Genomic DNA, 20,942 nt, shown 5'->3' on the forward strand with positions numbered 1-20,942 from the left:
TTTAGATATCAGCGACCAAAGAAAATATTCCCAGTAAAAACATATTTCCATATCTGGGTACGGCAACCGCGGAGCCGGCCGGCCCTAGTAGACCCAAATCGAGACAAGAAGACTCGAGTCAACGAGGCTCGAGACCCGGGATGGGCGGTCTCGATGCCTCTCGGGGGCATACCGGTCATTTCAGTTTCGTTCACGACCGGTCCGAGGGCTGCGCTCGTGTTCCAAGCGGGAAACTCCGAGGACGAATAAAATCCTCATCTTTCGCCTCGTGGAAGAGATAGCGAGCGAGGGCGAGAGAGCGAGGGAGAAGGGAGAAAAGTTTTAGAGCGAAAGGGGGACAAAAAAAGGTGGGATTTTTATCCACGAGAGAGCGAGAGAGGGGAGGGCAATGGAGGACGTGAGACGCACCACAGCATGGGTCGTGACCCGCGCTTCTCACGTGAAGGTGGACTCCTCAGGTGCCGCTTGCCTTCCTTGTCTCATATGCGAACTAGGGTTAGGGTTTAGAGATGTGGTTCTTGTTCTTTGTTTCTGTTGTTCTTTATGATCTCTGATGGAATGAATGCGCTTAATCTTCATATTTTGGATTATTTGTATATAAGCGAATCGCTATGTGGTTTTGTTCTGTTTGGTTTGTTTATTTTCTTTTTTTATTTTTTCTTCTTTGAGGGATTTGGAGTGAGAATACTTTGTGGAAGGGAGAGCCGGCTAATATCGATGGAAGATTTCGAGGTTTTTGCTTGGAAGTAGACCAATCTTAGGTATTGTTTTTATTTTCTAATTTTTATTTTTGATTCTGCTCTGTTTTGGATTTTTTTAGGATTTTCTGATGTTTAATCTTTGAAGAAATCTTTGTTATGAATTTATAGATTCGTTCTGTTTTATGGAATTCCAGAGGAATTTAAAAGCTGACCATTCATTTCCTTAACCTCCAACTGCTATCTTAATCTGCTGTCCTAGCATTTATTTACCTTCTAGTCCCTTGATTTTCCTTTGTTCAGTGATGGAATTGATACCTAGTCTTGATGCTACTTCCTTGTGATCAACTCTTGACCAGTTGACTTATGTGCTCCCAATTTTTTTTGACATATGCGAACAGCATACCATTTAACTCTTTTCACTTTTTTCTTAGTCACCCATTCTTTATTATGATGCTTTTTCTGGGATGATTATAGGTTATTGCACTTTGAAGTACAATCAGTATTATGCTCATCTAATTATTATGTAATTCATTCGATTTTCTTTTTTGTCAGAACTCGAGAAAGTCGTGGACAATATTCAAGGTTCAATTCCAAAAGTTGAATGGAATTTTGAGGGTATTCATTACTTTGACAATGGGCCACTTTCAGTTCAGTACCTATTTGTTTTGGACGCATTGAACTTCTGTTTTTGGCCAGGTATATTTTTCTTTCTTCCAATTAACACCAATCCTTACATTCAACTGCCCTTGTTATTTGGAGCATGTTATGTTATGGCGCATCACAGTTAAAGTTTTAGCACTTGGTGTTAGAACTGTGTTTATTATCTCTGATATTGAAAAGATCTCATTTTCATTATGCTCATGTAGCTCATCTTATGCTAACCTTATTAAGATTTTAAGTTGACTATTAAATACTGTCTGTTGTGAGGAAGCTGCATCATGCTGTTTGAGCAATTTTTGGAAATTTTAAGGTTTTCATAAGATCCACAGAGGCAGCGTCCTTCCTTTTGGTTATGTAGCCGATATTTAATTAGATGTCATATCCATTTTGTAATTAACATATATTCTCCATAAACCAAGATATCTTTTTTATCTTTTTCCCCAGCTAGTTTTGCAATTCCTCTCCACCTCTTTCATTGACGAACATGCTTGTAGCTCTATACGCTTGTGTCACGTGGAGTAACCTAGTAAAATCAATCAGAATTTGACAAGCTTTGCCTAGTGTAAAGTTGCTGATACGTTTTAACTAAGCACCTTAGTTTGTTCATGTTGTGTCTTCCCACTTTAATAAACTCAACATGCTTGCACCTTTGCTGATTGATTTTCATTTTAGACAAACCTTAAATTGCCCTTGAGAAATATTCATACGAAGAATATACTACTATGAGAAATGGCAAGGGCATTATGCTTGCAGAAATGCTTGAAGTGTCTTGGTGGGACCGTATCTGCAACTTTGGAAGAGCAAATTCGAAGAAGCATGCAATATGTCCATAGATCAAAGTGGGCAGTAACTTATATTCTGTACAAGATCAGCAAATTATCCATTACCTTATCATCATGAGTTATTATCTTTGGCTTGCTCAATGCATTCTTCTTGAATGCAATATTGAGCACAAGGCTGCTTCTTGTTGCTGTCCCTTTACTTGATGTATAGCATTTTTACTCAAGCCCTGGCTTTAAATAGAACTTTTCTTTTATGCTTCTTCCTGGGTTATCCAGTCCTGTGGTTCTTCTATTCTAGGTTATAACGTTTTCCTTCTTGAAGCAACACCTATTGAGCATGCTCCCCTTCTTTGGCTCCTTAGCCCCTTCATCTTCCACCTTCTTCTAATCCTTCATGTCTACAACTGTTATATCAGACACCTCTTTTCTCCTTTTCTACACCTAATGTGCTTACTGAAGTTTATCTTACTGATGCTGTCACCTCACATCACCCTCAAATACTGGCTATCCATTCACCTTGAATAATTTCACCATGCTTCGGCATGACATTTTGAGAAGAACCATCACAAACATGATCATTATGGTTTACTCTTTAACAAATTCCTACGGATATTTATGGTCCATTTCAGAAACATGCTATTAAGCTCACTCAACCAGTTGGCACTCCATTCCACATGTGAGAGCTCCCATGTTTGAATTCAGCTGGTGGTATACTCCATGGAGCCTTTTCTTGACATTCATATGGTTTGGACTTTTAATTTTATATTTGATGACTTCAGATTATGATGTGAGCTTGGCATTGATATGTCCCTTTACTTACGCCTCTTTTCCTTTTAATATACTTTCTTCTCTGCTTTGAATATTTGATTGCAGCGTAGAGGTTAATGTATCATGGAAAATGATCTCTGTCCTATATAAGCTGTTGGGATAATGACTACACCGGTACTTCAGAATTGGAAACTGGGTAAACCCCTCAGATATGTTTTGGGATGAGGGGGAGTGATTTCTTTTATTTTGGTGAGTGCACTCTTTTATATGATGGATGGTTAATTTCAGAACCTGTGATACTGATGGTAAATGAAGTCGTGGGTAATGATGTTATTGTATGTAGTATGGAACATATTATTATGATAAACTTTTATACTCCTCCAGCTGTATCCTTTACCTTTTCCCCCCAAAACTCAGTCTATCCATGGTTTGTTTCCCCACCTTGTAACCATTTCCAAGCTTCACAGACTGACTACACCTCTCTATCGGAATAATTTTGCCTCAAGACTTCTCCATAAACTTTCAAGGTCATATGTAATTTGTCTCGAGGACTGTTAACTAGGAGTAGATTCTCAGCAAGGTGGGTGGTAGTTTGAGCAGGGAAAGTGCACCTGCAGCATGCCAAGAACCATGACAATACCAAAACTTCATATCTTGAAAATTAAAAAAAAAAAAAGCTTAAAAGGCAAAAAGTCATGTGATCATTTGCCTCATGCTATGATGTAATTTCTTTGACCACAAAGATATTCAGCAGTGCAAAACATATCAAGATGCATGTCTAACTGAATTATGTTATATTGAACCCTCTCTTTGCAAATGCACTGTTTTTTTCCATTTAGTATTCAAAATATCAACGTTTCTTTTGTTTTTTCTTTCTTCCTCTTCTTCTTCCTTTTTTTTTCCCCAATCAACTGTTACTGATTTGATGCTCCAATTACTTATGCTAACCAGATAAGGATTTGAGCTATGATCATTTGGCTTTGGGCTTGAAGGCAGCTTTGCAGAATGACAAATCTGCCCTTGATGCAGATCGTCTGCAGAGTTATACTGGTATCTATTTTATCCTTGAACCTTGACTTCCTGCCAATCATTTATGTGAATTTTAGCCTTGGGCTTATTTTGGTTATTTTTAAGAAGTTATGTGCACTTGTAATGGTTTTTGCTAGCAATTATTGCATGAGAATTTGTATGTGGCTCTAGAAATGGGAATTAAATTGTCAAAAATGTTAGGCCCCGAACTGCGTGAATTGTTGAAGTGGCCACGCCCACTTCCGCTAGAGGAGGAACGAGTACGGTTGTTGCATGAGGTACTATTGTCTTTGTCCTTTCTTGACAAGTCAAAAAATAAAACTATTTGCATTTTTTCTTTGAACCATTATCATTGTTCTTCTGTTCGCTGATGTTTGCCTCTTAATCGTCTATCTATTTGTGTTTCTTTTAGCTTCATTTTATTTCTTAGATCCTTGGATTAGGGTGTGTTAATCATATTTATCTTTTCTAAATGCAAAGACACTGTTGCTTGCAAAAATAAGTTAATTATTTAAGGAAGTTTCTAGTGCATTTCTATTTCAGCTTTAATTCCTTTCAGGTTGGACTGGAACTGGAGAGAAGCTTTAAGGGTGAGGCAGCTAACCTTGTAAAGTCTTGTGGAAATTCTGCTGTCACTCTAGTAGCACTTGTTGCACGTTACTTTCCAGGTAAGCTTTTCTTGTTGTTTGTGGTTGTCATTTCGTTAAGTCTGCAGATGACTTCTGAGAAGTTGATTGGTCAGTTCAATGAACTCCAAGTAACAAATTAACATATTTGCAAGCCTGTAGATATCAGATAACATGTAGAAAATTTTGAAAATATTGCAAATTTTAAACTTATAAGACACTTAGCAATATTCTTTTTTGTGAAATAATGAAGCAAGCATCCAGACTCAACTGCTCCAAAGCATTAATGGAAGAAAAACCTTTTTAGATAGGTCTCTTATCGTGCGTATATGGTGCCACTTAACATATATCTTTTAGGCTCTTTACATCCAAGAAATTTCATTAATATTAGAAATTCTTTACTTTCAACTGGCAATCCATATGCTTGTACAAGGATAATGAATTAAATTGTATAATAATATGATGATGTCAAATTTCTGAAAGATTCATGATATCATTGACCAAGAATTACAGATGTGGTTTTGTTAAATGTTTTTGTAGCATTTTTACAAATCAAATATTGTTTTTATATGATGAAGTGCAAGATTCGTCGTCTCGGTACCGGATCCCGCATCGGTACTATGCTAGCACAGTGTCGGTACAGTATGGTATGAAAAATTTTTGACATACCGAATGTCGGTACACTACCCGTACTAGATATCGGTATCAAACCGGTATGGTACGGTATGCACCGTATCGCCCAGTTCGGATCGGTATGGCATACCATGATGAAGTGCGTTTGTAGAGGATTTTTACATAGGTTTTTCAGGATATAGTGGTTTTTGGAAATTTATGTTTATTGTTTTGGGATCATTGTAACATGCATCTGTGTATATGCTATTTTTATTGAACAATATACATAGATGCTGCTCTTTTTTCACTTGTTTTCATGTTGATTTTTCATGAGATAACTATCAGTGCTTTCTACTTAGCTCTATTTTAAGGTCAAAATACTCTTGTCAAAATATTGAGTTTTCATGAGATAATTGGAGAATGAATCCATGACCTCAAGGTCAAAAATACTCTTGCCAAACATCTGATGTTTGGAATGATAGGAATCTTTGAGGCTTTGATAGGAATATCAAACAGTGGAACATTATATGGAGTCAATTTAGATGCCTGAGAGAAGGATTCAGTTTGGAAATTTCCTAGTAAACAAATTATTATGTATTTCACTCTAATCTAGTTTTATATTTCAAGTGTCCTCTTTCTTGTGAAATAACATGAGCATTGTTCTCTCTTGCATTTATAATTTCCATATTATGTCTTGCAACTGTAGTCATTATTTTTCCCCCTTTTTTGACTTAATTATATTATTGAAGTTGGTTTTAATCCCATTACCTGAAAGCCTCAAATATTATTATTAGTTGAGCTACATGCTCTAAACTTTCTTTTCTTGAGTCTAATTTGTAGATAACATTTTGCTGCATGCATTTTTATCTGTTTACATTTTTGGTGTAAAATGTTGTCATAACTCTGGTGTATTTTAAGCTAGGTTTTCGAGATCATTCATTATACAAGGGTCACCAGGTTTTCTTATACAAAAGGGCACAAATTTTTGCTGCTGATTTATGGGGTGCCTTCAAGGGTCAAGGATATGGAAGATTCTACGACATGAGCTCCATTACAATATTTGCAGACTATATCATCCCTGCTGTACTCCGGCAGAATGGTGTGCTGAAATATAGTTCAGCCTTATCTAGCTCTATTGATTCTAATGATGAAATAGCTCCTGGCAGTGAGGAGGAAGTAGAGATACGTGCTTGCACTATTCATGCTGTGGAAAAAATGAGAGAACTAATTGAATCAAAATTCAGGAAGCAGGTATACCAATTTATTGTTTTAGTTCTTGTTTTTGAATGTGTGATGTCCACTGTTAAGCATATATTGCATGCTTGGTATGCTTTAGTTTAGTCCGACTAAAGTACTTCATGAGGTAATTTTTTTTCTTATCATGTAAAGTGAACAAATGCCACATACATTGAGATTGCAAATGCGCTTGCCTCTCTTTAAAAAGACCACTCTTCAAATTTTATATTTCAATATGAGAGATGTTGCAGTAGTAATTTAATTAAAGATAGAAATAAGGTAGGTTAATAAAGCACAAGAAAACTATTCTATACCTTGGCTCAAAAAAATAAAGGTGGCTAGCGTCCAGGAATTTGTGTCTGCTGATTTACCCTATAGAAGTCCAGTCCAGAACTGCATGAAAAGCTAAAACTTCTTGAAAATACAATTCCATAGATTTTTATTTTGTTTTCTTCCCCCTCATAAAGCCAATGGATCCCTGGGTATGGATCCAGAGTATTTCCAGGTGTGATGGTGTTGGTAGTTGGTGCTGGGTATTATGAAAGATAGCTGGGTCAGTACTTGATGAACTCATATGTCACCACCCATCTTTATTTCCTAATATTGGGAGTCAAACCCCATCCCTATAAGATCTCTTCTAATGAAGAGTTAGTCAGCCATAGAAAAGAATGGGCCAGTAGCTTCTAGATAGAAAGAGTAGCCGTTTCTGTGTTTTTTAATTCTTGGGCAACATATCTCACAGAATATGAATTTTGTGAACACTATAATTCTTGGGTAGCAAAAAGACTCTTAAGACTTCTCAAATAAAATTTAGAAGGGTCGTTTTGCTGAAGGTTTGAGGTGTTGTCAGCTGTGTAGCCTCAGCATGAGTGATGCATTCAGTCTTGGGGCTCTTATCACCAAAACCAAGGTGAAATCAAAATGGTCCTGATTTGAATTCTGTTGAATAGTTGCAGTTCACTTAGGAAAAAAAAATATTGAGCTTATTTAGTATGCTACTTTATTTTACATATTCTATCACAATTGTATTGGGTTTGATATCTACTTTGCTCTTAGCATTACAGGAGAATTGACACTAAAATAAACTTGGGTTTGATATCTACTTTATTCATGGTATTAATTTTTAAAGTAGATGCACTAGCTAGTCTCCAAATGGATCTTCTTTTGCAGGTGCTGAGTGTAGAAATGGATCTTTGGCTCTGGTCCTGTGGTGTTCAGAACCCTTCTTTGCAGCATCATCGCACACTTTCGATATACTATTGAGTAAATCAGAAGCTGCATACTATGGTCATGACTAGTTTCTCTATCCTGTGAAGACAGATTTGAGTTTCTTGTCGAATTTTTATGGCTAGACATGTCTTTAACATCTTGGAGCTGTCCTGCAGGGGCAAATTTTGAAGGAATCAATGTTTTGAAACTAACATTTTGCTAAATAGTAAGTCTGGAAGGGCAGGAAATTTATGGTTATGTAATGAAAAAGAACACTCACTTGATTTATTTGCCAATGACCCCAAAACTGATGAAAGACTCTGATCACTTGAAGCACCAATTAAAGTATTCAAATATGCAGGTCAAGGGGCTTGCTCGTGGCCATAGTTAAACTTGTAAAGGAAAGCTAACAGTAAATTTAATTTAGAAACAATGATAGAAAGAGCAAAACCCAGATGAATTATTTAGAATATGATATGCCACAAATGGCTAAACTCTAAGATTAGTTTATATTTTCCTTATATTGTAAATTCAATTCTTGGAAAGAGCCATATTCTGTCTCCATGATCCTAGCTAGAAAAACTGCATAATGGAACAAGCATTCAGGTGATCTGCCCCACGTAGCAAAGAAATTCAGTCAACATAAATTTCTTGACTATGGTTAATCTAATTTTACAAGGCAGATTTATTAACAAATTAATTATGGTACTTATTTTTATTGAACCATAATAAATCCATATAGCTAAAAAATTTGAATTCTGTTAATGAATGCTGGAAAAAAAAATCAGCCAAGGGTTCTTTTTTTCATATGCATCTTTATAAATATCTGAAATTATGTGTATATCTTCATGAATTTTATATTTTTATATTTACCCTTATAAGTTATATTCTTTTTGTATGTCCATCCTGCAGTCAACATGGGATCCAATGCGATCAAGAAACGAGCTGTTTAAAATTGAAATAACCTAGACTAAAATTAATAGAGTAAGATGTGCAAAAAGAAAACATCTATAAAGGTAAAAAAAAAAATTGCTGAATTAGTTGCTAGTTAAGCAGACTTTGATATTGAGGGTAGATATGTGATAAGAAATAATTTCTAAAGATATATATGAAAATAGCGATTTATAAGAGTACAAATGCAATTTCAAATATTTATAAGGATATGCACGTAAGAAATCTTTTTAATTTTAAGAGAATCCTTCTTTATTTATGCTTTAATGGAATGCTAAAAGAGTTGTTTTGCTAAATAAAGCTAGGTAAATAGATTTTATCAAGGATTCCAAGTTATTCCCAAACCAGATGAGGCCTTCTTTTTTTTTTTTGGATACAACGATTGCTCACCCTATTCTAGTATAGGTACAACCAGCAGTCAATCTATAGAATCCCTTCGAAGTGCTGTGTTGCATAGGATGCAACCCAATCGGCAACCCTATTTATCTCTCTATACATATGCACTACTTGAAAGTCATTATAGTCTCTCACCATCCGCCTGATGTCACCGAGTAAGAGACTCACATCCCCCCTCTGCCCCTCCTCATACAGCCAATCGATCACCGTGGTCGAGTCGCCCTCAAGGATGATATGCTTCGCTTTTAGTCGCCATCTCGCGTAGGAGATACTTTTCCATGCTGCTCTAAGCTCCGCCCCTAAAACTGACAGTCCATTTGTGCTTTGCCTGCCTGCAACAATTACCTGTGAGTTGTAACTTCTGATCACAAAATCCACTTCTACTCTATCTCCATCACCAATCGCACTACCATTAAAGTTCACCTTGAGATGACCAAAGGTGGGGACTCCCATAAAACAAAAACGAACCTAGGCGCTGAGTCAGCAAGGTGAGAGTCTCAAATGTCCCCGACCATCCTAGATGAAACTATCTCTATGGCCCTGATGGCCTCAGCAGCCTAAATAAGAGCCCTTTCTACAACATGCCTTGGTGCCTCCCATCTGTTGTCAAACACCCAAGCATTCCTATCCATCCATACCTGATACGCCAAGTAGGCACTCATCACCCCCCAAGCTGCCCTTCTCAAACTCTGCATAGCCTCCCTCATCTAATGGAGAAGGTCCTCAGCTAATCGAGTAGTCTAGGACCAGGCCAAGGCAGCCCAACTCTAGATCTGCACCGCCCTTGGACATCCAAGTAAAGCATGGCTAATGGACTCCTCATCCGAACACCATTCATAGCTCGGCGTAATTCTAACATCCCTCCTTGTTAACACGCTTCTGGTTGGAAGACACCCCCATGCCACTTTCCATAGGAATAGGGCCATCTGAGGATGTATTCGCATCCTCCAGATCCATCTACCATCCAACTACCTAGTAGCCTCTCCTCCCATCACCACCTGCAAGTCGGCGGCCCGCACTCTAGACCTATCTGTAGCTACCCACATCAGCCTATCTGTCCTACCTTCCATCCATCGACAACAGAGCGGCCAAGACCCTTGAAGGTGCCAATATTGAACCTACTGTGCACTGGGACGACATCCAACCCACTTTCCCGATGGAGCCAAGCCCACTCAATCTTTAGGGAGCTGGGACAATTTGGGACCTTTGGAGATCAAAATCCCATCATTGCCAGACCTGTCCTGGACTAAAATGAAGTCCAGTTACAAAGAAGGTTGGGCCAACTAAATTGCCAACCGACACCCAACCCAGACGGCCCAACTTGTGACTAATCTAAAAAGTTTGATGGATCATGATTATAAGCTACAACACGGGCTAAGTTTGGGCCGAAAGATAGAAAGTCTGGCTCAAACTGTGTTGGGTTGGCCAAGCCTCTATTTGAACTTGACCCAATTTGAACATTGAGTTGTTACCGTCAATCTAAGCCCCCCCAAGTTAGATTGCTTGTTGGGCCAACGTGAAAGAAACTACCGTACGGCTTGAATAAATTTTGAGGTAGCCAATCCAAATTGCAGCCATGGGAAAGACCAAAGGAATCTCTCGTTGATTATAAAATAGATGCAAGGAAGCTTTTGTTGAGCTAGCAGGTTGCAGGTCGCCCTTATTTAGGAAATCTTAAATGTGGAAGGCTCTCTTCTTCCTCCCGTCTTATTGACTCAGCCATTGCTGCCAAGTCTCTTGTAAAGTTTGTACCCCTTTTCCGTAGTTTGTCCTCCACATGTTATATCTTTGAGACTTGTGGTTTCATGGATGAGCCTCGGAGGTTCTGGTTCAAATCATTAGTGCCAGTTTGGTTTCGGCACTTCGCCAGATTTCCCGAGACATGTAGTCATGAAATAAAACCTAAGTGGGTCAGCATTACTATTTACTGCGACGATATAGGTCGAGCATTTTATGTGGACTGCTAGGGTCAGATTGTGGTTCTTATTAGCTTGTTGTCATGTAATAGGGGTGTACCAACCAAGGTTGCTAGTTGGTTCAATTGGCAGCTTTGTATCAAAAATTCAGGCATCATGATGTTTTAGACAGACCTCTAATGATATACCTTGGCTACATTGTATCTACATGCCTTCACTATTATAATGCAAATTATTTCAAGTCCCAAATCTTTGCTTATACTTGAATATTGCAACCTGTCTCTCCATAAGGGCACTGCACACGCACACTTCTGAGCTTCTGTCTGTACCTAAACTCTAAAATTTGTCTGCAAGGGACTCTTGTGCATGCCCTTTTTTAATAGAAGTATTGTTTGATCCTTTTCTTTTTGTTTTTTAATAAAAATTGAGATCAGTTAGCTCAGCTCTTGAGGTAGAGAAATCAAATGAGTAGACTATATAAAAAGTGGGAGTTCATTTATCAAATAGGGGATCAAATCCACTAATTCTTCCTTTTTCATGTGGATCAGTGGTCACCATCTTTGGTGCTTTCTCTTATTCAACATGCCGACCATTAGTTTAAGCTCAATTGAGGCTTTTGGGCTCTGAGTTTTCATAGGGATATACATGTTAAATTTGAGAGGGCTTACAAGTGTCAATTTGCTGCTTGGTATGCTAAGTGAGAGACATTCTGCATACTTGTGGCCGTAATTGTGAGTTCTGGGGCACAAACATTTTGTTTGGTAGTCAAGCTCATAGATATGCTTATATTGAACAAAAATGCTCTTTGATAACAATGGAACGAAAAACCTACTCCTTAAAAATTGAACATAAAGGCTTGATTTTAGGTAGACAATGATGTAAGCCCTCACCAATATGCACATTTGGCTTGATGGTGACAGTAGATGTTTCCATTCCAAATGTGGATATTGGCTCTCTGAACAAACATTCATATTCTCATTTACTACACATACAGATTTCTTCGAGCAAGAGAATGCACATTCCCTCAAATCCTTCCAAAAAGAAGCAGCAATAGGCCGGGTTTCCAGGGGCCTATTTTATCTTATTAGGTTGTATATGATCACATATGCCTAGCCTGATCTGAAAATATGGTTCCGGGTTGTCTCGAATTTGCTAGCTGGTCAACCTTTGTCTTGCACCAAGATGCATGGCTTGACCTGCTTACTGACTTTAATGAACCTTTGATCTTTGCTAAATCCGCTGCTCACTTTTAATGCAACCATATGAATTTAGCTTACTAAAAAAGTTTGAGAAGATTTTAGTAGAAACCATCTTCTGGAGATATATATTTTTAATAAGAAGGAAATATCTCAAGTTTCTAATAACACAAGCAAGTGCAGTTGTTTTGTTAAGTTTTGCCATAATAATCCTATATGACACTGGAGATCACTTATGTTCTACTCATACTGTTTCACTTGAGAGTGTTTAATTAAACATGAGTCATTAAACCTGCAGATCTAAAAGTGCTCGACTTGCAAACAACCTGCAAGCAAACTTGATATGCCTAAAGCTTATTGTATGTGTAGATTATTTGAATGATGCAATGAATATGTTAGGGGCCTAAACTGATGATCGAAGGCACAAATGCAAATTATGGTGGTGCTGACGCTGAAAACAAACTGCAATGCTTAAATAAAGCAAGAAATTTATAAGCCGCAGGTATAAAAAGTAAGTGCACCTGGTGGGGATTGTACTCGCCATCCCTATCCCATGAACAAGCTCGTGCCTGTCACCGAGACGGGATTCCAATAATTGAGGGAACCCTTCCCACTCTCAACTTGTTCAAAGAGAATATATCATTGTCCCCCCATGGTGTTACCTCCATCATGGACTCCACGGCTCATCCTCGTCCTCTCGACAGAGGAAAAGGCATTGGGACCACAGCCAAAGGTTCTAGAGGATAAAAATAGATAGGTACCATGTACATCCAGTACAGGAGAGTATATATTTGCATCTAGCCGCCTGACTAACTTCGAATTTTTATATTAAACCCCCTTATATCTATTTCGCTGAGACTAAAACCTAGGGTTCAATCTTTCTGAAAGCGGCATTTAATTTGTTCAGTTAATGTCGTGTGACATCTTTCAGACTGGGTATGTCTTTCGGGAGATGGACAGAGCTTCTGACTCCTTTGCTGCTTATCGTCTTAGAGAAAATTTGGATCTATTTTGTATATATCTCTCCACCGTTATCGAGTATTTTATCCCTTAACGCAGTAAGTAGCACTCATGCAAGATTAGTGTAAGCTGCCGGTGTACCCCCTCCAAAAAAAAAAAAAAAAATATTTTTCGGTTAGATGACATAAAGAAGAGTTGGGAGATTTTTTATTGGTTAATGTTAAGATAAGGATCCTACCACCGGGTCATCAAGATCTAAAAGAATCTTATGAGCAATAGGATTTGGCTCTTTCTTCAGCCAATGCTTGATGAAGCTTTAAGTTAATAGATAAGACTCTATCAAGCTCTTAAGAACGATGGACCGTCATACCTACAATCCAGTGAGCATTTTTTTTTTATATGTTTCTTCGTCATATTATAAATGACCGTCTATGATATGGATGGAACAACCAAATAACTTGGATATGAGTAGGCCTATGAAAAAAACAGCTGTGATAGGTGGGTGTTAAGTAAAGTTTGCACTTGGCCATTCCTGAAGCACCACATCATCTCCAGTTTGGAAATCTCCCACACAAAAAATATTTCAGAGGTCATTAGCCTTTTCCATAGAGCAGATGAATGGTTGGAAACAAGGGATCTATCTAAGTATTAGAAGCAGTTTGAGGGGCTACTTGCAAAGAAAGGAGATTTCACGCCACTCGGCTGTCAACAGGTGGACGGGATTCTTAGGCCAAATACTAAAAGCTAGTATCTTCTTTTCAAATTTAAAACTATGAGGGGGCTTTAATTGAAGAAGACCAATTTAAAAAATAGGAATAAGGTACGACTCTTCGGCGCATCGCTAATCACACCCCAGGGAAATCGGACGGTGGAGAGGGGGACCAGCCGCGGAAACACGGGGCCGCCCCCGCACCCCAGGTCCTTGGAACTTAATCCCCCCACGGCCCACGCGTTTAACCCCAACCCCAAGGCGGTAACCCGAGCACCATTCCCCACGTCTGCCTCAACACCAGGATCGAGTTAGGCTAACCCCGGTGACTCTTATATATCGCCCCACCCCCCGCTTCTCCCTTGTACCACCTCCTTCTCCTCCCTTTCTATCGTCATTCCTTGCTCTCCAAGTAACTCGAAGAAAAAATAATTTTTTTTTCACAAAATAGTTAAGAGGGAGTGAGAGATAGGAGAAACAGCTCTGACCTGTGTGGGGGAAATCTCCGCCGATCTAGGCTTAGGGTTTTGTTGCGTCTCCGGAGACCGGAAGGCCGGTTGATGAGATCTCGCCGCCGAGAGAGGAGGGGAGGATGAGCTGCAATGGCTGCCGAATTCTCCGGAAGGGGTGCAGCGAGGCCTGCATTCTCCGGCCGTGTCTCCAGTGGATCGAGAGTCCCGAGGCCCAGGGGCATGCCACTGTCTTCGTCGCCAAATTCTTCGGCCGCGCCGGCCTCGTGTCTTTCATCTCCGCCGTCCCCGAGCCCCAGCGTCCTGGTTTTCCTCCGAACCCCAACCAGTTCACAAGCTTTCGATCCCCGGTCTCCGATCGATTTGATGCCAAGTTGTTTCTAACCTCCTTTTTTTGATCTTTAGCTTTGTTCCAGTCGCTGCTGTTCGAAGCGTGCGGGCGGACGATCAACCCGGTGAACGGCGCCGTGGGGCTGCTGTGGAGCGGGAACTGGCACCTCTGCTGGGCGGCTGTGGAGACGGTGCTCCGCGGCGGGACGCTCCGGCCGCTGCCGGACCTCGACGATGCCGCGGAGGCCGGTCTCTATGCCCGGCCGAGGGCGGCGGCGTGGTCCTCCGCGGTCGAGTGGCGAAAGGCCGCCCCCACCAACAACGTGCCGGCGCCGCCCTGCGATCTGGACCTCTGCCTGACGCCCCGGTCCCCGGCCGCGGCGCGGGAGGAGAAGCAGCTGAGGCCGGAGACGCCGTCGATGACGTCCGAGGGGTCCGTGACGACGAGCGGCGAGAGCGGCGGCGATCGCCAGCCACGCCTCCTCAACCTCTTCGTCTGAGACGAGATTTTGATCGGAATTATGTCGGTGGTCCACAACCTCTTCGTCTGAGATGAGATTTCGATCGGAGTTATGTCGTTGCTGTGGGGGTTTCGATGCCCCGGTGAAAATTTTCGAGTTCCTATTGGTAGTCGGCTGGGCTTTTTATTTGGCTGTCTTCTTATTTTTCCTCTTGTAAGCGGTGACTGTACCGCTCTTTTCCCCTGACTATGAAGTGTATTATCCCTAATTAAATTAAATAAATAAAAACCTTTTATTTTACCTCGCCTGTGTTTTATTTCTCTTTTTTTTCCGTGGATTTCGATTACTCGTGGAATTGAGGAAAAGAATAGGGGAATGGGCGGATCCGGTGCTCCGCCGACCGGGGCCTGGAAAGGGCACGCTTTGGCACCGCGCCGCGTCGGGGGTGACGCGGCACGGGACCACGTCCACCTCCACTCAAGTGTCTTTGAGGCCACAGTGGCCACTTGCTCCGGCGACGACTCAGGAGACGACACGTGTATTTTAAATACCCAAGCTCTCGTTATTATCCAAACTTTTGGATTTTTTATAAAGAAAATAACAAAAGAGAAGGATTAGGTGCGGTGATGTGCGCGAATTTGACGTGTAGCGAGAGGGGGGAGAGGACGGCTTTTGGATGGTGGATCTTGCTCCGCTATTGAATGGTACTAGATCTAGTTGAACTAAAAATTATACATTCCGAATAGATGGGACCCATGTACCAAAAGCAAAAAAAAAAGTCGATGGGACCCACAGACGACAGCGTCACATCAGATGAAGCGGAAGGGCGAGCAGCGCTAAGTGTGCGGCGGACGTCAGCGTCGAATTCGGCGGGGTGGAGGTTCCTCTCTCTCTTTCTCTCTCTCTCTTGTTGTGGGAGATGACGCGAAGGTGGGGCCCAACTCCACTCGCCCGTCCATCGGAGAGCGAAGCGGGGGTCCGATTGGTTCCTTTAATTGTGCTCGTCGTTGGTCGCGCCTCGCCGCGTTCAAATATTCGCGGCCGCGGCCACGAGTAACAGCGGGCTTCGGGCTTCGATATTTCCGTCCGCTTTCGCATCCAAATATTCGCGGCCGGCTAAGGGATAGACTCGAGGAAAAGCGCGCTCTAAGTGTGTCCGTCACGTGGAATCCATCGATTGCGGACCGTCCTTTTTACCTCCGTATGCTTGAAGACAAAATTTGAGGTCAAAAATTGCTCTTTTTTGAAAAATTAGAATTAGAATGAAGTGTTGGAGTTTGAGCCTTAACAAGGTTTAAATTTGCGGAAAGTATTCCATGTCGGCATGGTGCTATTCTGGCCAAGCAAGATTCTGAGAATGAACGTGATGCATTTTTTTTTGATAACATGTCCAATCCACAGGTAAGGATGATTACAACTCTAAGATTACGCATTTTTGTTTTTATTAAGACTTTCTTTTTGAGAGAGAATAAGTGAAAGAAGACTATTCTCCACTCTCCACCCTCCACTCTCCACTCTCCTCGTCGCTTCTGCATTTAGCGTTTCTTATTTCATTTTTGTTTCTTATTTTATCTAATCCTGTTCTTAACTGGTTGGAGCTTTTGCCATAGTTAAAAAGCTGTTAAATTCCTGAGGCGAACTCACTAACAAGAGCTTCTTTTTTTTTTTCTGTTTTATCTTTGAGGCCTTTCTTACAGTAGGCCGGCCTAAGGCGAACTCACTAAGGAGGACATTTTTTCTTTTTATTTTGTCTTTGAGGCCTTTTCTATAATGGACCTCGGTCGCCTAAAAACTGGGCCGGCCCTAGCTATTACTTTACACCCCAACTATCTTAGGATGATGAAAACTCTTTTGAGCCCAAATATATGATGGATCTAATTTCAAGAAATGGTTGTTGGACACATCTCGATGAGATATTGTGAGAACCCGTGCGGGCGTGTGTTTAGTCCCATATCGGTTATTCGCTGGGTAGATCTTGGGTACTTATATAGAATCAAGAAATCCAAATAATATCTTCCGGCTACCCATTTTGGGTGAGGTCCTGGGTTGTTACAGATATAATATGGCTTACATGTATAGAGTTTAATTGTTAGATAATTATAGGTGGCAGGTAACTACTCACTATCTCTGGTTATAGCTAAGGTAGTTTTGTTGATGAGATTTTGGTTATTTGATAAAAAATCCTAGCTTAGGCCTCTGATATTCCATCAGTTTTATGGCTTTTACAATGGCATAGATTAGAAGATTCTTTCTTCTTACAATTTTCTTGTGCATAAACTTTGTTTAAATACTTGAACAATTATGGTTAGAGGTACGTATCATCAATATTATTGCCGCAAAAAATTATTTTGCTTAAGATATTTTCTCATAATGGTAACTTAGAATGTATTACAAGTTAAAAAGTTTGGAACTTGTTTACATTTTGATTGAATCCAAACCACCTAAAGATTGCCATGAACCTTCCACATCTACCATATGCCAACAAGTTGATGATGATGATTATACATCATAGAAAATAGAAAACTCTAAAAAAAGAATACTCTGGTAGAAGATGTAGGATTTGAAAAATATATAGTTGATAAATTTCTAAAGCTTAAAATGGTTGATAAATTTTTAAAGCTTAAAATGGTTGATGAAAAATATGTAATTGCTCCCCTTCACCTTTGAACTTTAATGCGTGAATGAAATTGGAAAGGTATGCCTCTTAATTTCCAAGTTGCATTTATCATTAGTAAGCCACACCCTACTTGGAAAGATTACTCTTTCTTTAAAATATAAAGAACATATTAGCCTTAAAGATTTGTTAATTGTGAGGACATATGCCCACATCAGCTATGCATCGAGTAAATTTTGTATGGTTATATAGGATCAAAGAATCCAAATAATACATTTTGGTTAGCTTTTTTGGAGAAAGTTCTAAATTATTAAAAATAGTATCAAAGCGGATCCAACCATGACCCATATGGAATAGAAAATACTGCAGCACAGAGTCATTGGGGCTCACCACAAGCCGATCGTGGTACTTGTAGTTAAATTTGAATGGATTGGCATGTTTAGCTTAGAGAGGATGTGGGGAAATTATATGAGGATATGTAGAGGCGTGTTTAGTCCCATATTGCCTATGCACTGGGCATATCTTGAGTACTTATACGGAGCCAAAAAATCTAAATAATATTTTTTGGCTATTTTTTGGGTAAAATCGTGGATTGTTACAAGTTTCATTAAAGAAAATAGTAGAACTAAAGATTCATAGGCATCTGATCTTGCTGTTTAGGTTAATATGAGGATCTATAGAGGTGTGTTTAGTCCCATATTGCTTATGCACTAGGCAGACCTTGAGTACTTATGCATAGGCAAAAAAATCTAAATAATATTTACTGCTAGTTTTTTTGGGCGAAATTTTGGAGTGTTATAAGTTTCATTAAAGGGGATAGTAGAACTAAAGATTCACAGGCATCTAATCTTGCTGTTAAGGTTAATCTTGTGAAGTCTAAAGCCAAACCTAAACCAAACTATAAAATCTAATACCTAGCCTGGTCATTTTTCTAGACAACAATGCTGTAATAACATATAAGTTATCAACTCTGTTCTCTATGATGTTTACCAACCTATGGTGAGTGGATGCAAGGGCCAACATCCATGTGTGCCCTAATTGATCTTGTTTCTCTTACCAACCAGTGGGAGATGATGAACTTGGGATGATAGGGAACTCTAGCCCTGCTAGAGACTCAGGAGATTACTTTAGTACTGTTAGCTATACTAAAACATGTTTCACTAGCCTATGCATAGGGAGCTTGCGCGCACACGTGCGCACCCATGATTCCAAGCACGATGTTTCATCAGCCTAGATATTACAATCTTAGATAAATACAAGTGAAATTAACATATTTTTAATATATGGCATGTCTAGATTGGCAACTAGTTTATTCATTAAACCAAATTTGTCATTCATCAAAATATTAATCAAACACACAGCTGACCTAGCTAATCTAAATTAGGCTATGGATGCACCAGACATATTTCCAATTTGTGATGCATTCTTATTTCGCTAGATTCTAAAATAAAACAAACATTTGTCATGCATCAAGAGTGTGCAAAATACACGCATTTGGAAGAAAAAAAAAACTGATTACAAAGGGCAGGCTAGCTACGTAATGCTTCTTTGTTTTTGGTTGTTTCAAATTGAACTAAAACGTCTACTTTGTGGCAAAAAGGTTACAATCATGAATGAGCACGAAAACTTGTCCAGATTATTTTGGAGTGGCTTTTGTTAGTGGCAAAAGCATACGTGCGCCATGAACACCCTCACCAACAGATACAATTATAAAGACTGCCGGCACTTCCATCATGCCACAGGAAAGTAGCAAGGGATATTTCCTTGGAGAGAAGAAATGCAAAGGACAAAACTAACATTGATCTCTTTGCTAGATCAACATGAGAGGAATGATGGATCTATTCAATGATGCAGCTAATCTAGCTGAAGGAATTGGGCTGGGTCTCAAGTCACTTGGGCACTTTAAGAGTCTGAAAAGTTCAGTAGGATTACATTGGATTTTCAGTTGGATCATAAATTATACAATCTATTTAAATATGACCCATATCGACCCAATATAGGTCCGAATCCTGCAATAGAAAAAACAAAAATCTCTATAGATCTGTTTTTTTATCCTGCAATCCAACAAGCCTATAGATGGAATTTAGAACAAAACTAAGATGAGCCTTTAAGAAAAAAAAGATTAGGCAAGCTAACAGATCCGATTTCTATAGAAAATCCAGCTTAGTCCTGCTGAATTTTCCAAACAATTTCTAAACTAGAGCCATGGATATAAATGCCTTTGTGTATCCCATATATGCAAGAATGAGAGAATGTCAGGAGGTGTATCAACGTTGGAAAAGGCTAAACTAATCTAGCTAATCCTGAGAAAGGTTCATATTGGTGTGTTAGTCTACGCACCTAGGTTCAAACTCTAGTCCATGTTTCAAGTGCCACACAATGACAAATCATGCATTGCATATCTTCCAATGTCATCAGGATCTCTCCTAATTCAAAGATGGGGAAAAATTCTCGTGGCGTTGATGTACTTAGATGTTCTCTTTATCTACACAATATGTATTATCTAAGTAGTTTTCACATTAAGTAGCCTAGCAATTATCCACCAACCAGGATTCCTTACAGTGCATGGGCTGCACTGCAGAGTGCTATACAGCCCTTAATAAACATAATCAAGAGATGGATGCGCATCAAACAATGCATGTTGTATATGCTCGTAGAGTGCTATGTTTGTCCATCCCTGATGGCAGCCATCGAGGACTACACAACACTCCGTAGTACAACCTATGCACCGTAAACAATCCACGCTTGTTATACACTTGTGTGTCCAAGCAAAGCTAATCCCTTTTTTGTTTTTAATTTAGACATGCACCTCATAACAGGTGTCAACTCGCAAGCAATCAATCTAGGTTGCATCCTCATTCAAAGGAAGACTATTAAAATGCTCCAGATCAGGCTGGAAAGCAAGGCCCCGGGTGAGGCATGACCTAATACACACAACAATCTATACCAACTACATAATGTCGTACCCTTCCTTGAGGGATAATTAGGAGGGGAAGAAGGGGAACATCAAACAAAAAGTTGCCGTCCTCCAGACCCCTTTTCTACTCCCTTCCTTTTCCTTTATCTCCGGCCATTTTGGCTTCTTTATAGGTCGCTAGATAGTGGAGCCTTGTCAAGTGCATGCACCGGGCACGGAGAAAAAAAAGTTAAAGGCATATAATGTGATTAGCTTTAATGGTGGATCTTGAGGGTATCATAGGCTTGAGATAACCCCATTGGTTTTCCCTTGTTTTTATATATCAACTTGTGACGTGGATTCCACTTTGCCCTGCTAAGGTTGCTTCCTTTCCATCCGGCATGGGGCCGGCCAGGTTGG

At 39.8% G+C, this 20,942-nt stretch overlaps 2 protein-coding genes across 2 annotated transcripts; both read left to right on the forward strand.

Annotated features, from left to right (window-relative positions):
• Positions 1-216: 216 nt before the first annotated feature.
• LOC103714946 (uncharacterized) lies at positions 217-7,911 on the forward strand. Its single transcript, XM_008802427.5, has 7 exons — positions 217-458; positions 1,254-1,397; positions 3,863-3,961; positions 4,142-4,218; positions 4,500-4,608; positions 6,101-6,429; positions 7,585-7,911. Exons 1-7 carry the CDS (start codon positions 389-391, stop codon positions 7,675-7,677), a joined length of 921 nt encoding a protein of 306 aa, XP_008800649.2. The 5' UTR covers positions 217-388; the 3' UTR covers positions 7,678-7,911.
• A 6,204-nt stretch (positions 7,912-14,115) lies between these two features.
• Positions 14,116-15,312, forward strand: LOC120113226 (LOB domain-containing protein 37-like). The gene is made up of 2 exons (XM_039134020.3): positions 14,116-14,527; positions 14,627-15,312. Exons 1-2 carry the CDS (start codon positions 14,344-14,346, stop codon positions 15,049-15,051), a joined length of 609 nt encoding a protein of 202 aa, XP_038989948.2. The 5' UTR covers positions 14,116-14,343; the 3' UTR covers positions 15,052-15,312.
• Positions 15,313-20,942: the final 5,630 nt, after the last annotated feature.

Source organism: Phoenix dactylifera, chromosome 15 (assembly GCF_051530095.1).
Source record: "Phoenix dactylifera cultivar Ajwa chromosome 15, Ajwa_hap1_PhDact_Kaust_v1.1, whole genome shotgun sequence".
NCBI lineage: Eukaryota > Viridiplantae > Streptophyta > Magnoliopsida > Arecales > Arecaceae > Phoenix > Phoenix dactylifera.

Excerpts from the sequence above, each read along its gene's own strand:
- LOC103714946 (XM_008802427.5), top strand. The coding sequence starts at position 389 with ATGGAGGACGTGAGACGCACCACAGCATGGGTCGTGACCCGCGCTTCT. Across the intron at positions 1,398-3,862 it reads GAACTTCTGTTTTTGGCCAG|ATAAGGATTTGAGCTATGAT; the intron begins GTATATTTTTCT and ends TATGCTAACCAG. Across the intron at positions 4,219-4,499 it reads GAGTACGGTTGTTGCATGAG|GTTGGACTGGAACTGGAGAG; the intron begins GTACTATTGTCT and ends AATTCCTTTCAG.
- LOC120113226 (XM_039134020.3), top strand. The coding sequence starts at position 14,344 with ATGAGCTGCAATGGCTGCCGAATTCTCCGGAAGGGGTGCAGCGAGGCC. Across the intron at positions 14,528-14,626 it reads CCCCGAGCCCCAGCGTCCTG|CTTTGTTCCAGTCGCTGCTG; the intron begins GTTTTCCTCCGA and ends TTTGATCTTTAG.